We start from the raw sequence: 19,236 nt of genomic DNA on the forward strand, positions 1-19,236 counted from the left end.
TCAACAATATGCTTCATCCTATGCTAACATCAATGAACGGTGGCTACGGTTTTCTTTTTTTCTTTTAATATGAAGCAAACCATCTCTGTTACAATCCATGTTTGGGGCTTGTTCCTGTCTCTCTCAAGTGTGAAATATAAATCATGTTTTTATGATTTTTGTAAATCTTGACTTTTTACACCTTGTTTTTGTAAGCCGAAGTTTCTTATTAAAAGAATAAAATGGCTGTCTTTGTGTACAGTCTTTATTTGTTAAAATACCATTAGAATATTCCTCAGGACAAGAGCAAAGATCATCCCCTGCAGAAACTTTGGAACTATGTACAGAACGTTACAGAACACAGGACAACACTTTAGCTGAACCCTACCTGCTGACCAGAGAAGGGTGTTCTGAGTGGACTCAGCAAAGAAAAGGAAATCAAGCAGGGAAGAAAAGGTGCCCATCTGAATCAAACTTCAGCCGCCATCAGGGCAAGTCTTGTGACGGTCACAGATCGGAGGCTCTGTTTTTGGAAGGTTCAAGTACAGCACAGGGGTTCCATGTGTCTACAATCAGACAACAGGTGGCATTAGAAATGTAAAATTACTAGAGGGAAATTGGTAAGAGACTCAAATCCCTTGGAACATCTGGAGACACATCTAACTAGGAATAGCCAAGGGTTTTACATCAAGTCTCTTATCTATTACTTTGTGAATAGCTGATATAAATTATTTCTTCTCCCAGTCTCTAGGACTCCTAAAACAGGCAGAACAGTGGTTAATGCTTACCTTTACGGCTACACCCCAGGCTGAGGTGCCATTAGGTCAATGTCACTCAAATTCCTGGCCAGCCAAACTCCGGCAGCAAAGAGTCCCAAATTGAGGATCAAGTTCCTGGAAAAAATGCATCCCTTTAACCCTGTGGTCACTGAGTCACGTGTCTTTGGTCAGTGAAAGATGGGCTGGGGGGTGGGGAGAAGCTTCCCATCACCACCCTGGAAACCACCCCCTCCCAAGGCAAAAACACTTTAGAATAGCAAGAGCATCGATCGTTACATAATAGGTTGCGCAAAACCCACATGGTTATTTAAGGTTCGTTTCTACGTCTAATAAGAGTAGGGTCAAATGCAAAACCCAATTAAGTACTCCTCCAGGGCCGAAAAGCCTGTTTACGTGTTGGCGCCTCCTCTCCCCGGGTCTCCGCGGGCAGGGTGAGATTCTCTAGACAGAGCCCGGTGACTGAAAGGAGCGCTTTGGCCGCACGGGAACTCTCCCGGTCAAGGACCTCAGCAAAGCACAGCCAGAGCCACGAAAAGGCCGAGATACTGGCGGTGTAAAACATCCGGAGGGCCCAGCCTCGGCGAAGAAGGAAACCTGGCAGGTATATATACGTGCGCGAAGGGCAGGAGAGCGACCAAGCTCCCGTGCCTCGGTTACCTGCGGAAGTCATTCCTATCGGTGGCGAAGCGGTAGACGCCCCGAAGCCAGTCTCCCATGTTGTCTGGAATTTCGGGAGCTTCATTTGCCGAGCCCGCAGCGATCACGCCGGCCCCACTGGAAGCCATAGTAGCACCACAGCGCTCCGCAAGGTCTCTCACCACGCCCCTTGTCGGCGCCAGCAGATCACGCAACTTCCGGTCTTGCACTTCCGCTGGCTACTCGCCGACAGGGGGCGCAGTGGCTTGAGCTCGGTCAGACGCCGGGAGTGAGAACTCCCGGGCTGCCAGTCCGCGACCTCTGCCGGGAGAGGAGCGCCGTCCAGCTCCAACCTTCCCTGGTCGGGTTCCACCTCCGGCTCCCTCCTGGCCTTCGGCTGGCCCACCCTGTCAGTCACAGGTGGTCTCTGAGTGATCACTTCGTTGGCTTAGGAGGAGGATGCTGAGGATGGGGCTGCCCAGCCTGTGGGGGTGGCGTAGGGTCTCACTCAGCAGGGGATGCGTAGCTTTGAGGAATGGGGCTCCCCAAGAGTCTCCATGAAAAGTCATAGAATGTGCGGGCTAAAAGGAAGCACTCCAAATTTGTCATTTCGCCGCCTCTCCCAGCCATAGCCCTGATGGCGATCAGTCTAGGATTTTTATAGGGGGAGGAGAGCTTTGCTCTCTCACCTTACACATCACCTCCCCCGCCACCCTTTTTCCGGGCCGCGCCACTAGCAAATGGTGCAATGCTTCCTGGAGGTGTCGCTGTCCCCAGCTTGGAGATTGCCGGGGGTCTCCCAGGGCCGGGGAAGGCGCTGGCCTAAGAAAAAGCCTTCGGGTTCCGATTCAGAGGAAGAGGAGCAGGTGGCGCAGGAAGCGTCCTCCTTGGGATCAAGGGGAGTCTCTGGGCAGCCCTGCTCTTGCCCTTTGGGTGTCTCCGCCTGGTCCCCAGCTCTACACTCCTGCTCCGGGCTGGATCCAAGCATCCCCCTCTGGGTTTCCAGACTGGAGCTGGCGGCAGTAGAGAGAAGGGCTGCCCGGGAGATAATCGCGGCATTCCGCGGGGCGCGGTGCCAGTCTTCAACTCCGCCGAGCTCCGCCTCCCCTGTTCCGGGCCGGGTCAGAAACGCCCATCTCAGAGCCGCGAGTCTCCCTCTCCCAGATCTGGGCGGGGCGGCCGCCAGAAGCCAGTCCCAGTCGGGGCCCAGCCTCCCGCCCCGCCCCCGGGCCTTGCGCGCCGCCGCGGTGAGTCCTCTCCCGGCTCCCCGCCCCTCCCCGCCTCCGCCCAGCAGAGGGCGGCCGCGGACCCAGCCCAGGAGCGAGTCCCGCGCCGCAGCCTAAACCGCGGCGCGGGGTGGGTTCTGGAGGCCCTCGGAGCGCTCCGGCCAGGGACGCGCGGTGAGAGCTGCGGGCCCCGAGGCTCGGGTCTGGGGGTGCGGTGGGGGGGGACGGGGGCGCTGCTGGAGGGGCGGGACGGCGTGGGACCGGGACGAGGGTCCCAGCCCGGGAGAACCCCTCCTCAGCCCAGCCCAAGCCGCTGCCCCCTTCCCCTTTGATCTACACCTTCTCCTCTCTTACCCGGGGACGCCCTGCCTTCCACTGTCGGGGCCGGACTCGAGCCGGCATCCGAATAGCGTCTCTCAAAGCAGCTGGGGCAGCAGGGTCCGCCGCCCGGCAGGGCATAACGTCCCCCGCCCAAGGGCCCGGCGCAGTCCTGGCAGCAGAAGTGGTTCTCGTGCCAGCGCCGTCCCTCGGCCTCGGTGCAGCGGCGGGAGAAGATCAGCTGGGAGAGGGAGAGGGGAACGGCTCATTCATTCATTCACTCATTCATTCATCCAGTAACCACGCCTTATACCCAGTTGACGCTAAAGCACGTCTACAGACATTCCCATTTGATCTACTCAACCACTCTCGGATGCGGGGAGGGCTGATTGGCTTAGCCAGGATCTCCCAGCTAGCAGGTGGCACAGCCTGAAGAAGTGCGACCTGGGTCTCCTGGACGCCCAACCCAGGGTTCCGTGCAGCCTCTTGTGCGGACATTGAGGGAGTTCCTCGCAGGAGCAGGCCCAGCACTGGGCACCCGACGTACTGAGATGAACGTCTGTCTAAGAGTTCCCGCTCTGGAGGAATTCTCTCAGTCCAAGAAAATTTGGAAGACTCTGCTTGCGGTGAGGGAGGGCACAAAGGCAACGAGTCCCAGGTGCCCAGAGCTCAAGTCAGAGCAAAGGGAATACAAAGTTCTCAGTTCTCTGTTCCCCACTCCGTGGTACTGGAAGAGGTGTCCCGTTGCATCTGCCACGTTGGACCCTGGGCAGACCCCCTCCAGCCCCTCCCCTCGAGGCTGTACCTGGTCACAAGCCGGGCAGCGCGGCCGCAGCAGCTCTGCGTGATGACGGCCGCAGTAGAGACGCCCATCGTGGTAGAAGTAGATGAGGTTTATCAGGGCCTGGCCACAGGCCTGGCAGGCAAAGCAAGCCCGGTGCCAGCAGCGCTGCTCTCCTGCCCGAGCTGCGAACACTCCGTACTCCCCTGGCCTCAGCTGCTCCCTGCACTGCGGGGTGCGGGTGCTGGGCTGGTCAGAGGCCACACCACCCTCCTACCTTCTCTCCTGGCTCTTCCATCCCAACCCCAACCTAACTGTTCTCCCCATATTCTGGCAAGCCCACCTCCACTGCAGGCTCCACGAAGAACCCCTAAATTTGGTTTCCCTTTTCCCTAAACTTTGCCAAACTGTCAATCCCCAAACCCCTTTTCCCCCTCCAGAGTCCCAGAAGCCAGCCCCTTCTGAAGAAGTGAGAGGGCAAAGAGGAGGAAGGGGAATATTGGGGGGAGGGTGCTACATACCTTTTCACAGGTGCATTCTTCAAGCTTGGGAGGTACTAGGCGGGCCACCCCCTGTCCCAGGGCCTCCTGCCTCCGCTGGGCACAGAAGAGCCGCAGCTCAGCCAGCTCCTCCTCCCCAAGGGCCAGGCAGTAGCGCTCCTGCAGAAACAGATGTCCACTGTGACCGGGAGAGCCCCAGCAGGCAAGGTTGAAGTTTGACTGGAGAGGGGAGGTTTAGCTGCTGGGTCAAAGGAAGGTTGTGAAACCTCAGGGAGGTGCAGGAGATAACAGCACAGAAGGGCACTGAGGAGAGGGAAAGAGGGAAAAGAACTGGCATAAGTCCACCTCCGTCTCACTGCCCCCACCCCAAGAATGGTGATTGCTCAGGTCCTGACAGCCCTACAGCACTTAGCCCATCTCCATATATTTAGATCCTGGCTCCCAATGAGCTGTAGCTTAATATCACTTCCCACTGTATTTTCCCTATTTATTCCCTATTCTCCTGCCTCGCCTCCCCAGCTGAACTGTAAGCCTTTAGACTGGGCACACATAGGCCCTCAATAAATACTTAACCACCATACTCTCTACATTTGTACATTCCATTATCAGTTTCAAAAGCTGGTCATGTCCATTTTCTCATTTGCTCTTCAACTAAGCATTGTGGTGGGCAGAGCAGATGTTACTGTACCCATTATGTAGTTGTGAAAGCTCAGGCTGGGGGTGGGGGATGACTTCCCCCAATTAGTGGCAAAGCTAGGCCTTAGATGCACATCCCCTGCCTTTTGGACCAAACTTCTTCCCACGGTAAGTAAAGAAAGGGAGGCAAGAGAGAGGAAAGCTGGGGAGAGGGAGACCCACATCACTGTCCTGCGGAGGGAGCTGCTGCAGGAGGGTCCGGAGTCCAGGCCAGCTGGGGGGTTGGTTGGTGTCCAGGCCAGGGTTCCCCAAGCTCAGGACTTCATGATCCTGAGGAAACGCAGCAAAAGGAGAGAAGCAGAGCTCGGCTTTTCCTTCCTTCCCCTTCTTTCCTTCCCTCTTCATTGCCACCTCTTCGCCAATCTGGAACAACATCCAAGCACCCCCCTCCATTTGGAGGATCCTCCTTCAAGATCACAAGGACAGCTGATCCACTCCCATGTTTGTGGTCTGACTGAGGCAGGTTAGGGGGGGCACACTCCAAAACAGCTTCCTTCTTAGGCTTGAAATCACCCCTTTCACGCCTTAGGGCCAAAGTCCCTAGGTTCTGCTTTGACAACACAGACCCCCTAGGAGAGTATTCATGTATTCATGTGGATAAGTTTAAAGAAGTTGAACCCTGTGTCCTGAGAGGGCTGTAGGGACAGGGATTCCTGCAAAGAGAAAGGGCTGCAAGAAGTTGGGCACAAAGGCTAACTACCTCCCACTTGGTGGAAATGGGAAGAGGCCCAAAGGATGGAGGGGATGTTGGTCTCAGAGGGAAGGGCAGGACCCCTACCACCTGAGCAGAGGTTTCCTCAGGGTCCTCCTCTGGCCTGTGACCTGGGTTGCTGTCTGAGTTGACTGGTGGATTTGGCTCCGGAGGGGTCAGCCTCTCCCCTCGGTGGGGCCAGCCAGAGTTCAGCAGTGACATTGGTGGCAAAGTCTGCACAGAAAACAACAAGACGCCTCCCATTTATTGGGCCACGACAGTGTGCTAGGCAGGCTAAATGCTTTATGGGCGTTATCTCCTTCAGTCCTCCCAACAGCTATGTGAATCAGGTGGTATTCTTATCACCATTTTACAGATGGCCCAACTGAGGCTTGGAAAGCGTACATGGTCTGCCCAAGGTCACACAGCTAGTAAATGGCAGAGCCAGATCTTGAGGCCAAACCTTTCACCTCCAGAGTTTCTGAAGCTCAAACTCGGGGGGGGGGTCTCCCAAGATTGGGATGGAGGAAACAGGAGGCCCATAGTGGAAGGAGAGGGCATTTTGCCTTTCTGGTGAGCCTTTGGGTAGACTGGACCCTTGTTCCCCACCTCCCCAGCCATAGCTCCCACCACTTCTCACTGTGCACTCAGCACCCAGTGAGCCTACTTCCTCACCTCTCCCTGCTTTTCCCGCTGTAGGCTTGGGCTGGGTGAAAGGACCACTTCACCGGGAGGCCCTTCTCAGCCTATCCAGCCCATACCAGCTCTCCTTTCCCTGAGCTCCAGAAATAAGTACAGTGGGTGCCCCAAGATTTAGCACCTAATGTTTCTCTTTGCTCCCTGTGTCTCAGCTCCTCATCTAGTCTATCAGCTCCTCCAGGACAGACGAAATCCTGTGCTTCTATCTCTAGTGGCAACTTCATTGGATAATTCAAAGTGCATCTCTTCAGCCCTCCTCTGGGCAAGCCCTGGTATGGCCACAGTATCTTGGGGATAGGGGGTGACTACTGAAGTAGAAAAGGGATGGCCCCTGCCCTCAAGGAGCTCATAGTCTACTGGGTAAGGCACAGATGAAACCAGGCAGGATGGGGCCAGGGTTCTGGGCAGATATACACAGCACCCTAGGAAGAAAAAAAAAAAACAGTAAACTTTTCTAGAATGTTTACCCTGTGCCAGGGACTTTTCCAGCATGTTACATAATATAGTCCATCCTCACAACAATCCTGTGAGGTACTTTCTATTATCCCATTTTATGGCTGAAACAAACTGAGGTTAAACTTGCCTGAGGTCACGTTAGAAGGCTAAGGGAAGCTTTAGAGGAGGCGGTTGCCTTTGAGAGCTGGGTTGGAATCTAACGGCAGCTGGGCACAGGAAGCCATCACCAAATCCCTGGCCTCTATAAGACCCAGCTTTGGGGCTGGGAACAGGGTTTGGACTGTGACAATTATAGTGCTTCCCAGCCCGGAGCCCCCGCCCTGTGCCACCCTTCCCTGCTTCCTGGCTCCACACCCATCTGCTTCCTTCCTGTTCTGTCCCTCAGATCAGGTTTCCTGTGGAAGGCAGCCAGGATGGGCTGTTCACACCCAAGGCCAGGAGTAGCCATTTCCCCTGGGGCTCCAGACAACAAGAGATGCTTGGGGGAGGGGGTGGGCATCGAAGCGGGGTATCTGGGGCCCCAGAGGAAACTTGCACCCTCTCTTCCAGATTAGTTCTAGTTTGCATGAAATCATCCCACACAGGAACAACACTCAGAAATCAGTCTTCACCCCTCACCCTTCATCCCCCCAGGGCGGCATAACTCCACGTCCACTTAGCACTGGACCCCACTTACGTGCTGGATTCCTTCCAGAATTCCCCTCCCCCCTTACAAAAGGGACAAGACTGAACCCCCTCCCCGCCCCCGCGCAGGTGTAACCAGTCTCAGGAATTCTACCTTCCCAACCCACCCCTGCCCTGAAGTGCAGAATCTAGGGATTGGGAAGTGGCGGGGGAGGAGGAGGGTGTAAGGGATGGAAGGTTTCCCGGGACAGTGAGAGGAAGAAGGGGAAAAGAAGTGTCTGGTCCCGCCAAGTGCCCTCTCGACAGATCCCCAAAGTTTTTTCTTGGGCATGCGGGGCCCACCTCCGAAGTGGGACGCGGTGTGGTTCCCGAGTCAGCTGGGGTTCCCAGTCTGGCTGCTGGGAGTTTAGGGGAAGGGACGGGACTCCGCCGGGGTCTCACCCTCGCTGCGCGCTGTTGTCCGGGCAGTTCTGGACAGACCCTGCCGTCGGGCCCTTCACCCAGTTCCCACCCTCAGGCCTCGACACCCGCCTCTGCCCGCCCCGGGAGCGCGCCTTCCGCTCCCACGCCCCCCGCGGGCCCTGCCAGCCCCACTGGGGCTGGTAGGGCCGGACGGGGGGAGGGGCCTAGAGCTGCCGACTGAGGAAAGCATTTGAGGGATCTCGGGTGGAAAGTGTGCAGGCTCCACTGCCCCCGTGCCCATGGGCTTAGCAATGGGACCGCGTCCCGGCGGGCGCGGAGCAGACCCTCGGGAGCCATCGTTACGCCGGGTCCTCAAGCACTCGCGGAACAGAACGCCTTTCGGAGCCCGCAGGTCCCCCCAGACCTTCCTTCTGGTCTCCTAGCCCCGCCCCTCTCTGTGTGTCCCCACCCCACCTAATTCCCTCCCCCTTGTCCCCAGGCCCTTTCTGGGGTCCCTCGTCCTGCCCTTCTCCCTTACATCCCTTCAGGCTCCTCCCCCAATCTTTCGTGTTTCTCCCCCGCCCCGCCCGCCGCTCGGGTCCTGTTTCTGATCCTGGGAGTGGAAACCTTTGGTCCTACCTCCGGTCCCCCTCAGCCCCGCCCCGAGCCCCGCCCCCGCCCCAGGCTCCTCCCCGCCCCCGCCGGGCTCTCTCAGTCGCTGGCCCTGAGCGCCCTCTGGCGTCTGCGCATGCTCCCTGCTCCCTACTGCAAAGTCCTCCAAAGGGACCTTCTAGGCTGCGCGCCGGTCGCCCCCGATCGGGTCCGCCCGCCCGCAGCGTCTCGTTGGTGCTACCGGTGACCTCTGACCCCGCCGCCACGGGGCGGGGAGGCCTTAGCTCCGGGCGGGCGGCGGCTGCTGAAGTGGGACCCGGGAGCGGGGCCCGGCGCCGCCCGGGCCGCGGGGCGATGTGAGTCGGGGCGCGGCGGGGCGGGGGCGAGGCGGCTCCACCGAGGCCGCACCGCGCCGCGCCGCAGTCTCCACTCCCTACCAAGGAAGCCCCGGGCGGGCGGTCGGTGGAAACCCGGGGCTGGGGGCGGGGATCCAGGGACAACGCGCGGCCCTGACCTCCCCTATTCCTTCCCGGTATATAGAAATTCGCCTGTCAACCTTGTTACCTAAATCTGTCTCTAAGCCCCCAGAACCACCCCACCCCCACCCCCGGACACACCTTCATGTGTCCTGGAGCCCTCAGAACCCCTCACTCCTGCAAATTCCCCTGATACGCTCACAGAGCACCATTCTCTCCTGGATGCCCCCAAATGCATCCACCACCCTGAAATTCCTCTGAGTCTTCATGCCCCCCATTCTCCTTGCACCGTGCTCTAATCCAAAAAATTTGTCCACATTTCCCTGATCCCTCTCATACGTTTTGAGTCCCTATAACCTCAAACTCCCACCCCCAATCTACACCTGTCTCAGACCAGCGACCCGTCCTCCTGTCCCACCCGATGTAACCCCCCTCGCTGGGCTGTCATGATATGTCCTGGTATCTTAAAGAGAAGTGAAGGGGACAGGAAAAGGTGCAGCGCCCTACCCCATCTTGCACCCTGTAGTTCTTGGCTTCACCCCCAGACTCCCTGTTGGTGGCTCAAGCCCCAATATTTACCCAGCTGTCTGCCTTTAGGCTGTGCATACCTTCCTCATCCTGCTGCCCCCTTCCAGAGAGTAAGCCAGACCAAGAGGGTAGGGGTCCTTTTACCTGGGAAGTGTCCAAGGATGCAGAGCACCAGGGGCCCTGGGAAATGACATTGTTTTTCCAGAGCAGGAGGGTGGGATTTCAAGGATCTCCAGGGTACTGGCTTGTCGACTTGTCCACCTAGGGCTCAGATTACTGAAATTTTGATTGATTGTTAGCATTTATGTTAACTTTTAGGCCTTTCAGAGTTTGGAGAACAGAAAATCTATCAAGCTTCCACATGTGAGATTGAAGGAGCTTGTCCTAGAAGAGGAAAATGTTGATTTTAGCTATGTTTGTCCTACAAACTTACCTCTAGAGGTTATTGAAGCTAGACGTTCCACAGTTGACAGATGTTTCCCTTCAAAACTAAGGCCTTGGGGTGGGAGTTGGGGGTGGTGATGGAGAATCTACTTGGCAGACTCTCCCAGATACTTAGTAGCAACAAAAGACTACTGGTTTCCTGAATCGTAAGCCATTGCTCTTTCTAATACATCTTAGTGTCCTTTTGAGAAAGCTCTCTGTAGAGTTCAAGTTCTCAGCAAAGGTAAGGTGGTGATCTTGGTATTGGTTGTAACAGGATTCAGATGGGGTCTAGAGGTGACTTAAAATGTCCTGGGCTGCCTCAGACTTCAAAGTCACTGATGCCAGGGGAGTCTGTCCCTCTCAGGGCCTATGGGGCTTAGAATTTGTGGTCCCTTTGCTCTTGATCTCACTTCCTTCATTGGTGTTTCTATCCCATTAGGGCTGGAACAGATATCCAGGTGGGATGGACTGACGGCAAGTCAGTTTCATTAACAATTGGGGGTGAGAATGGAAGGTTTCCACTAACCTGTGGTCTCTGTCTCCTATGCTAGGTGAGCCCCAGGTGTGTCCCAGGGAGATCCAGGTGACTTCTCTGCAGACTGCTTGCCATGACACCCCACCAAGAACAGGGGGAATAAAGTGGGGGTCCTTCCCCATGCCCCTCCCATGGTCAGCTCCCCAATGGCCTGGGTGAGGTGAGAGCTGTGTATAGGAGCCACTTTTCTGGAGTTTTCCAAGTTGGGAGGAGTAGAGGGTGCTAGTCAGGATTGTTCAAGGCTTTACACTTTCAGCGGGAGTTCTAGAAAGATACCTAATCCTGCTGATTCATTTCTTGCAGAAAGTTGCAAACCCATAACTTCTGGTTGGGATCGGTCCATGTGTTTGCTTGCTCCCTTAGGTCACTGTAGCCTGGTGGTATCACCTCCATCCTAGGCACAGGCCCAACTGTTGTGACGTCTAATTCTAGTGCCGTAATCCTTGAGGAAAAAAACAGATATTAAGGCCTCTGTTCTCCCCTTTGGACAAAGGGGAGCAAACCCAGCGTTTATTTTTTTAATGAAGAAATACCAACTCAAGGTTATAAAAGTAGTGCTCTGTTTTAAATGTTCAATCTTCTGAGTCTATCTCTTGACCATAATGTAACATCTCATTTGAAGAGAACATCAAAAAGATAAATTTGAGGTGGATGTTGGGATGGTGGTGAAGAAAGAAAAGAGAGGATTTGGATGATGTGGGAGGAGTGAGGTGGAAAAGGAGGAACAAGGAGAAAGGTCCAGGCCAAAGTGTCTGGGACTCCCAACTACAGTTTCTTCACTGAATCTGGAGGAGGGCACTGGGCTGGCACCCAACTCCTGATGCAGATCCCTTAATCTGGGTCCCTACTTTTAACCATGCTTTTCCTGCTGCCCAGGCTGCCCTTCCCTATCATTACATCAGTCAGAATCCTACATACTTCTTAAGGTCCAGATCAACTGTTGCCCCTAAGAAGAGCTCTCCATCCCTCCATCAGCATTAATCCTTAACACGTCCTAACTTGAATTAATGTTTATCCAGTGTGTGTCTGGCCCTGGATTGAGAATGTGAACTCCTTGAGGGAGGGACTGTGAGTCTTAGACAGAGTAGGTGATCAAAACGAGGTGGTTCGGCCAGAGTTCCCCAGAGCAGGCCTTTTGGGAGCTGACCTCGATGACCTTCCTGTCCCTTGTGTTTTTCCCTAGGGCAGGCCGGCTGCTCTGACACCATGGGGAGCTGCTGCAGCTGCCTGAACAGAGACAGCGTCCCAGACAACCACCCCAGCAAGTTCAAGGTACCCACAGCCCCCTCCTCTCCCACAGTCCCAGCACGGCCTCCTGGGCTCGGCCCGAGCTGTCGAGTTGCTTCAGCCTCCCTAGAGAAGGTGAAATGACTGGCTGAGGTTGTGGGCTTCGCAAGCTCAGGACCTCTGAGCAGCGCCAAGGAGGACGGGCTCAGGCCACTGCCTTTTTTGTGGCTCTTGGTATTACTAAGAATGAAGAAATGCTGTAATAGAGTAGCAAAGATTGTGCTTTCAGAATGTTCACTCCTGTCAGTGTATCTTTGTAACTTTACATTATAACTTTTCGGAGAAAACAACAAAAGTCTGTACTTGTGAATTAACATATGTCAAGTATTTCAAACAGTGCTTAACACATGTTAAGCACAGTATTAGTGTTTGCTGTTTGCTTTGGGAAGCTGAGGCCCGGCCCAGTGGACCTGTGTGCACCCCCGCCTTGCTCCTTCCACCTCCCTGTAGGGGGCGCCCCCTCCTCACCCCGGCATCTTGAGGCCCAGGTTTCTCCTGCTCACCAGAAGAGGGAGCCCTCAGCAAGGTCCTGCAGTTGGGGAGGTGGTGGAGGCCTTTATATTTGTTCTGCTTGGGTTTGACTCTCCCAGGGTCTTAAGATTTTGAACTTACAACAGAACCTCTTCTCCCATTAACATCTGGTCCTTGGATACCAGCCATGGACCATTTGGGGTCATCTAACTTTGCACGTCTAACCATCTGACCTTGGGGGTCGACTAACCACCCCTCCCCTCACTGCCCAAATGACAAAACTGAGGCCTAGAGAACTGTAGTGGGTCAGCGGTGCTGCTTCATCCGTGTCCCAGTAATCGTGTGGCATTCCCAGTGGCTCATGGACCTGGACACACTTGTTGGACTCACCCATTAACCCTTCTGTCCCCTGCCCCTGCCAGGTGACGAATGTGGATGATGAGGGGGTGGAACTGGGCTCCGGAGTGATGGAGCTGACGCAGAGCGAGCTGGTGCTGCACCTGCATCGGCGCGAGGCTGTCCGCTGGCCTTACCTCTGCCTGCGGCGCTATGGCTATGACTCCAACCTCTTCTCTTTTGAGAGTGGCCGCCGGTGTCAGACTGGCCAGGGTGAGTACCAGCCCCTGCCTCACGCTGGGATGGGGGCTTGTGTGCCTGGGACAGGTATTGGGGCTGGAGGTCGTAGCTTGAGGGACAGTGGGGAAGTCTGTCCACTTGGCAGGTGTTGCCCAGAGAAGGGAAGGGTCGAGGCCAAGAGCACACAGAATTAAGTGGACTCCCAGGCCAGTGCTTTTTCTCTTCGATCATTGCAACTCCAGCCTGGGTGGCTCTGTGAGGTCATTTGTTGCACAGCCCACGGGAAGGAGCTAGTGCTCCCAGGCCTGGGAAAGCAAGCGATTCCTCCTCCCTCTCTTACTCTAGTTTCAGGGTCCCTCTTGCCCCCTAAGTAGGAACAAACTGAGCCCCAAGTCATACACCCTGGTTCCTGTGTATAATGAAAGGTCAGGCAAGAGCTCTGGCTGCCTTGGGGCTGTGTGCCATGGGAATGATAGATTTGGGGAGGTCCGTGGTATACAGAGTAACCCTCACGAGGTTAATCTTTGTCTCCTGTCACCTGTGGGTGGTGGAGTGTGATGTATTCTGCCTTCTTCCCCTTTCTCCCTGCAGCCAGAGGTCAGGGAGGGGTGGGTTGTTGCATGAAGTCAAGGCTGGGGCCAGCCATGGCTCTTTGAAGGGGTGGCATGGTCTGGGCCTTCTTTGAGGACACAGGCCTAAGCTCTGCTAGAAGGAATCCCACAAGGGATTGTATTCAATGCAGTGCGGAGGTGTGACTGCAGGGATGGAATGAGCAAGCTCCTCTGATGAGGCCACCAACACAACAGTGTGTCTCTGAGGTTGTACTGGCTGGGGGAGCCCTCCCCTCTGTGCACCTTACCTTTGGAACTCATGAGGCAGAAGCAGTTAACGCTGGCTGAGCAGAGAGAGGGGAGGAAGGGGCCTCTCTGCTCCCGGTGGTGATTAATCCACACTGGAGATCCCAGAGGAGCTCCCTAGGCCCCAACACAGGGTTCTTCTAAAACTCCAGGCTTTCCCAGCCTTTTCTAAGCTCTTGACATATCTTGGAATGAGCTATAATAAATAGAATAGAATGAGGAAAGAATAGCCCTATTTCTTCCCCTCCTTTCTATCCTTCTCATCCCATTCCTGCAGACCTCATACCCCAACCTAGTTTGTCTTTGTTTGGAACATGCACATGTACATCCCAAGTGGCTTCCCCTGAGTCCTGGGTCCCACTGTTACACAGGGGGAGTGCAGAATCCCAGGCTGGCCCAACACCCCAAGAGCATCTTTGGATCCCCTGAGTCATGTGTGCTCAGCCCAGTCCTGCTGTGCCAGGACCGTGAGTTGCTGCCTTAGAGTTTGAGGGGCTGTAAGGCTGGCTGCATGGAGGAGCCACATGGTTGTCTTGCCATATTTGTCCTTTAGCTAGTCAGCCCATCCTTCCTTTCTGCACCAGACTTCAAGCTCCATAAGGCCAGGGGCCTATACACAGTAGACAGTCACTCTCTGGCCTGGCACTGGGCTAAGTATGCAGTGAATAAGCAGTGAACAGGACAGACCCTCCCACCCTCAAAGAGCTTAGAGGCTGTTGGGCATAGAGCTGAGGGCTGGTGCCCTGGCGGAGCTCATTTTTCTGGGGAGTAAGTGGTGGCAGGCAGAGGAAGATGGGGGCAGCATGTGAGGTGGAGTGGTCACTCATCTGACACTGTCCCTTCCACTTTGATTTTTTACTTCACTTGCCTTCACCCTGGTGCACACACATCCTTATGAAAAGGATTTAATCTCCGAGGAATGTAGCTGAAGTATTAGGTCTTAAGATGGTGGTAATGGATAGAGTGTGTTAGGGTGGGCCGCGGGGGCCTGGGGCCAGCTCCTCCTGTGGCTCTTAGACTTTGGAGGGTGCTGGGGAGAATGCTCAGTGTGAGGGCCTCTCCCACCCCTCTGCAGGCCTGGGACTGGAGGTCAGGGACTTGTCCTGAGCTCTGTGCATCTGTTCAGCCTCTCTAGTCCTTCCGTATAGGACACAGGGTCAGAGGAGCCTCATTTCTTCCTCTCCTTCTTCAGGGATATTTGCATTTAAGTGTTCCCGGGCCGAGGAAATCTTCAATCTCCTCCAGGATCTGATGCAGTGCAACAGCATCAATGTGATGGAAGAACCGGTCATCATCACCCGCAACAGCCACCCGGCTGAGCTCGACCTCCCTCGGGCCCCCCAGCCTCCCAGTGGTGAGGAGAACCCCCACCGCCTCAGCACCCCAGTGCACACGCACATGCACGCACAAGCATAGCCCCAGGAAGCACCAGTCTTGGAGGCATGAGTCAGGCAGGCAGGCGAGGGGATGGCTGGGTGAGCCAGGCTTCCAGGACCGTCATCTATCATCCAACGACTCCTAGGGATGGATAAGTCCTGGCCTGGGCCAGTCAGGTGACTCAAGTGGAGGCTGGGGAGTCCAGGGTCTTGTATTGATGGATGGTCGGGGAACAGACAGGAAGACATTGGGTTTCCATGGAAACGGCAGTCTGGAGCTGTTTTGCTTCCTTCCTTGTGTCTACTGGATCATACCCATATACCTTTCCTGACGGCTTATGCAGGCATCTCTGCCCACAGCTGTCTGGAGAGGTTCCCACAATTTCTGCTTGTTCATTCACTGTATCACACTGAGCACCTGCTCCGTGTCTGGCACTCCATCGGCTGGCCCGTGGGGGACAGAAGAAATAGGAACACGGTCCTTGATTTCGAGGAGCTTCCCTGGAGCTCAGTGGCAGAGCTGGAATGAGGTGAAGGGTCGGTCCAGTGACGACAAGGTGTGCCTTAAGTGTTTCAGATAAGGCTGTGATGGGGAAGTGGGGTTCAAGCTGAGCTGTGAGGGAAAGGGCAGGGTTTGGAGAACAGATACAAGGTGAAGATAATGGGGGACTGCCAGTTCAGTGGCGCTGACCCCCTGGGGGCCTTGGGAGTGTCTCCCCTCCACTTGGAGGAGTCCCAGGATGCCACACACACGGTTGTAAGTAGTTGCCAGGTGGTTTAAGGACCCCCTTGTCTCCTGTGTGCCCAGCTCTAGGCTACACCGTCTCCAGCTTCTCCAATGGCTTCCCTGGCTGCCCGGGAGAGGGTCTGCGATTCTCAGTGCCCCGGCGCCCCTCGACAAGCAGCCTGCGACACCCCTCGCTTGGGGAGGAGTCCACCCATGCCCTCATTGCCCCCGATGAGCAGGTGAGCAAGTGGCTGCCCGGCGTCTTCCTGTGGGTCTGGGTGGGGGTGGGGGACCGGGAAATATGGCACCTCCTCCCAGTGAGGATCATGAGAGGGAAGAAAGTTGATAGAGTCCCTTCCTGTCCCAAGAAAGGGAGGCAGCTTCCCTGGAAGGTTAGGAGGACAAGGAAGAGGAGGAGACTGCAGCTCCTTTTCCCTGTGCTTCTCTTCTCTCATCCTGTCCGCTGTTCTCTCCTTCCTCTCTGCCCTCGGACCCTCCTGCCCTTGGACTCTTCCCCCGCAGTCCCACACCTACGTCAACACGCCAGCCAGTGAGGATGAGCACCGCAGGAGCCGGCACTGCCTGCAGCCCCTGCCTGAGGGCCGGGCGCCCCTTACCCCGCAGGCCTGGGACCCCGAACAGCGGGACCCACAGGTGTTCCTGCAGCCGGGCCAAGTGAAGTTCGTGTTGGGCCCCACCCCGGCTCGGCGGCACATGACCAAGTGCCAAGGCCTCTGCCCCAGCCTGCATCACCCGCTCCACCACGACAATAACAACGAGGGCCCTTCCGAGTGCCCAGCCCGGCCCAAGTGCACCTACGAGAACGTCAGTGGGGGGCTGCGGCTGGGGGCAGGCTGGAGACTGAGCCCGGAGGAGCCGGGCTGGAATGGCCTCGCCCAGCGCCGGGCCGCGCTGCTGCACTACGAGAACCTGCCCTCCCTGCCCCCCGTGTGGGAGAGCCAGGCCCAGCAGCTGGGGGAGGAGGCCGGGGATGACGGGGACTCGAGGGACGGGCTCACACCCTCCTCCAACGGCTTCCCTGAAGGCGAGGAGGATGAGACCCCACTGCAGAAGCCCACCAGCACCCGGGCTGCCCTCCGCAGCCACGGCAGCTTTCCTGTGCCGCTGACCCGCCACCGAGGCTCCCCGAGGGTCTTCAACTTTGATTTCCGCCGGCCGGGCCCCGAGCCCCCCAGGCAGCTCAACTACATCCAGGTGGAGCTGAAGGGCTGGGGTGGAGACCGCCCCAAGGGGCCCCAGAACCCCTCAGCCCCCCGAGCCCCTGTGCCCACCACGCACCCTGCCCGCAGCTCAGACTCCTATGCTGTGATTGACCTCAAAAAGACTGTGGCCATGTCCAACCTGCAGAGGGCTCTGCCCCGAGACGATGGCACCGCCAGGAAAACCCGGCACAACAGCACCGACCTGCCGCTGTAGGGACGTCCCTCCACCCGCCTGGCAGCCTCCGCCTCCCGCTCCTGTGCTCTGAACCTGCACGCCCGGGGTTGGAGTTGCTTCGCAGAAGGGCCCTAAGGCGGGACCAGATGCTTCCCCGCACTGGCCAGAGTCCCCAAAGGTATCAGCCACTGAGTCTCCCGGTCTCCTCTCCGAGTCGAGTCGGGGACAGAAGAGGGTGACCAGGTGAGGAGGGAGCCGCGACGTAAACTGTGAAGGGCCCCGTGATTGCATTTCGCACCCTCTCGTTATGTCATCTGTCTCGTCTGTCGTCTGTGTGTTTTTTTGGTTGAAATTTGGAAACATTTTGTACCTGTTGATTTTATTTATCAGTTTATTTTTCTATTTATTGTTTTAAATGTAATTTAACATATTTATTATTAATATAATTATTTTTAAATTCTGACTTGGTGGATGATGTCGAATTCTTAGGGAGTCTTTCCTGGCATGGTGCTGGGGTGGGAGTCGGGGAGGCCTAACAGAGGTAGGGGTTTCACTCTGGGAAATTTGGGGTGATTGTGATTTTTGTGACAAGTCATGACCATTTCTTTTTCTCTTCCAAGAAGCTGCAGCCCAGACTGAAAGTTGCCAGGGGTGGCTGCTCTGTCAAAGTAAAGTGACAGGACAGCTAGAGTCCTAGATGCAGAAAGGGGATCTGTAAGGAAAGCTACCCTGATGAGATAAAACCCTGACTCTCTGAGGTTGGCAATGTGTGGGGGAAATTTGTGGGGGTGGGGCGCTACACCAGATTCACCTCTGGAATCCCTCACTGAGTCTCCCTTCTGCCACCAGGTGGGTCCCATTGGGTACTTAACTGCTCTCCTGTACCACCTTGGTCCAAAGGTGGACCCTGGATCCTCCTTCGGCACCGTCAACATGGCAAGGTCAAGATTAGAACCTTTAAACAGGACTTTAATAAAAGCCCAGGAAGAGCAAAAAACAAAAGGGGAAAAACAGTGTAATATGTAACTAAATAATCTGACTTACAAAGTGGAACTTTCCCAGAGAAGTACTCCCCGGGAATGGACTCTTTGGGGCCCCTCTGACCTACTGCAGGGGTGGTCCCCTGACAGAGCCACCACATCTGAACGCCTGCCTGGGAGCCCGGGGTCTGTACAGGGCTGCACACGCCACCCGCCCAGGGCTGGGGTTGCGGTAGCTCCCCTTCCCTGTCCGGAGGCTGCCTCTTCTCTCTTCCTCCTCCCACCAGCCTCCCTGCCTCAAGACTCCCTGTCTCAAACCCCTGAACGGTTAATCTCCAGGAAATCCAGTGTCTGCGATGAGGCACTCAGGGCCCTGGTGAGGAGTGGGAGCAGGGTTTGTCCAAGACTTAGGGACAAGCCTTCTTGTCTCTGGTCACCGTTTGTACCCCAGCTCCCTGCCCTGTGGAACGAGCAGACTTGTCCTCCACACCAAGGAAACAGGCCAGCGTGGGGCCCACCCAATTCCCTTCTCCTCCTGCTGTCTTACCACTGCCTGGGCCTCAATTCTGGGAGCGCCCTTTCCCCTGGGCGGGGATTAGACCAACCAGCTTCCAGACCTCCCTGACCTTGGGTGTCACTCTGTCCAGGAAATGGGCAAAGAGGACTGGCTACAGAGGATGTGAGAGGCCCTTCACCTGGGGCCCAGTACGGTCCCAGGGTACAGCTGGCACCGGACCCTTCTCTCCTTTATATGCTTTTGATCTCTGGACCAGAGGAATCACCTGCAGCAGGCTGGATTCATGCACTTTTCCCCACACTGCGGTAGGGCAGTACTGTCCTCTCTCTGCAGCTAACCCAGACAGGCAGCTCAATTCTGCTTTCTCCATGTCCTCCCGCGCTACCCCTGCTCCTCCTTTTGGTCTCCAAGGTCAGGAGCAATGGACTCTCCAAACAGGATGACCAAGATTGGGGGCAGGCATGGCCGTGCCAGGACCAGGCCGAGGGCCCCTGGCTATGCTAGTGACTCATGGGTGTGCTCAGGACCCTCCTTATTCGTGGACCCTGTCGTGGGGGAGTCAGGAGCTTGGCTTGAGTCAAGAGGCCGGGTTCTGCTGCTGACTTGGCTATTATCTCTGCTCTCTTGAGCATTTGGTCACCCCAAATAGGCCTCGGCTTTTGCCCCTGGAAAACACGGAGCTA

The 19,236-nt window shown here is 56.1% G+C and overlaps 3 protein-coding genes across 11 annotated transcripts; 1 reads left to right on the forward strand and 2 right to left on the reverse strand.

Annotated features, from left to right (window-relative positions):
• Positions 1-226: 226 nt before the first annotated feature.
• TOMM6 (translocase of outer mitochondrial membrane 6) lies at positions 227-1,629 on the reverse strand. The gene is made up of 3 exons (XM_061196242.1): positions 1,416-1,629; positions 768-872; positions 227-545 (listed from the first exon to the last, which is right to left on the reverse strand). Exons 1-2 carry the CDS (start codon positions 1,541-1,543, stop codon positions 776-778), a joined length of 225 nt encoding a protein of 74 aa, XP_061052225.1. The 5' UTR covers positions 1,544-1,629; the 3' UTR covers positions 227-545; positions 768-775.
• A 153-nt stretch (positions 1,630-1,782) lies between these two features.
• PRICKLE4 (prickle planar cell polarity protein 4) lies at positions 1,783-7,920 on the reverse strand. 8 transcript variants are annotated; one of them, XM_061196238.1, is made up of 8 exons: positions 7,827-7,920; positions 6,427-6,727; positions 5,694-5,840; positions 5,078-5,185; positions 4,241-4,378; positions 3,744-3,947; positions 2,975-3,179; positions 1,783-2,501 (listed from the first exon to the last, which is right to left on the reverse strand). In XM_061196238.1, the coding sequence occupies exons 3-8, from the start codon at positions 5,826-5,828 to the stop codon at positions 2,128-2,130; spliced, it is 1,164 nt and encodes a 387-aa protein (XP_061052221.1). In that variant the 5' UTR covers positions 5,829-5,840; positions 6,427-6,727; positions 7,827-7,920; the 3' UTR covers positions 1,783-2,127. The 8 variants fall into 8 exon arrangements, with proteins under 8 accessions (XP_061052221.1, XP_061052219.1, XP_061052220.1 ...); XM_061196236.1 differs by having other exon boundaries at positions 6,282-6,727; XM_061196237.1 differs by lacking the exon at positions 7,827-7,920 and adding an exon at positions 7,728-7,816 and having other exon boundaries at positions 6,282-6,727.
• Positions 7,921-8,670: 750 nt separating this feature from the next.
• FRS3 (fibroblast growth factor receptor substrate 3) lies at positions 8,671-17,424 on the forward strand. Of its 2 annotated transcripts, XM_061195061.1 has the most exons (7): positions 8,671-8,755; positions 10,381-10,524; positions 11,548-11,636; positions 12,545-12,731; positions 14,748-14,909; positions 15,740-15,897; positions 16,181-17,424. In XM_061195061.1, the coding sequence occupies exons 3-7, from the start codon at positions 11,571-11,573 to the stop codon at positions 17,093-17,095; spliced, it is 1,488 nt and encodes a 495-aa protein (XP_061051044.1). In that variant the 5' UTR covers positions 8,671-8,755; positions 10,381-10,524; positions 11,548-11,570; the 3' UTR covers positions 17,096-17,424. The 2 variants fall into 2 exon arrangements, with proteins under 2 accessions (XP_061051044.1, XP_061051045.1); XM_061195062.1 differs by lacking the exon at positions 10,381-10,524 and having other exon boundaries at positions 8,677-8,755.
• Positions 17,425-19,236: the final 1,812 nt, after the last annotated feature.

Source organism: Eubalaena glacialis, chromosome 7 (genome assembly GCF_028564815.1).
Source record: "Eubalaena glacialis isolate mEubGla1 chromosome 7, mEubGla1.1.hap2.+ XY, whole genome shotgun sequence".
Classification (NCBI taxonomy): domain Eukaryota; kingdom Metazoa; phylum Chordata; class Mammalia; order Artiodactyla; family Balaenidae; genus Eubalaena; species Eubalaena glacialis.

Bases quoted from the DNA above. Each gene is read 5' to 3' on its own strand.
- FRS3 (XM_061195061.1), top strand. From the start codon at position 11,571: ATGGGGAGCTGCTGCAGCTGCCTGAACAGAGACAGCGTCCCAGACAAC. The intron at 11,637-12,544 runs GTACCCACAGCC...TGCCCCTGCCAG, and splicing joins ACCACCCCAGCAAGTTCAAG to GTGACGAATGTGGATGATGA. The intron at 15,898-16,180 runs GTGAGCAAGTGG...CTTCCCCCGCAG, and splicing joins TCATTGCCCCCGATGAGCAG to TCCCACACCTACGTCAACAC.
- TOMM6 (XM_061196242.1), bottom strand. From the start codon at position 1,543: ATGGCTTCCAGTGGGGCCGGCGTGATCGCTGCGGGCTCGGCAAATGAA. The intron at 873-1,415 runs GTAACCGAGGCA...CATTTTTTCCAG, and splicing joins GATAGGAATGACTTCCGCAG to GAACTTGATCCTCAATTTGG.
- PRICKLE4 (XM_061196234.1), bottom strand. From the start codon at position 5,870: ATGGGAGGCGTCTTGTTGTTTTCTGTGCAGACTTTGCCACCAATGTCA. The intron at 3,180-3,743 runs GTACAGCCTCGA...TCCCTCTCCCAG, and splicing joins GCTGCCCGGCTTGTGACCAG to CTGATCTTCTCCCGCCGCTG. The intron at 2,502-2,974 runs GTAAGAGAGGAG...GGCCCGGAACAG, and splicing joins GGAAGGCAGGGCGTCCCCGG to GGGAGGCGGAGCTCGGCGGA.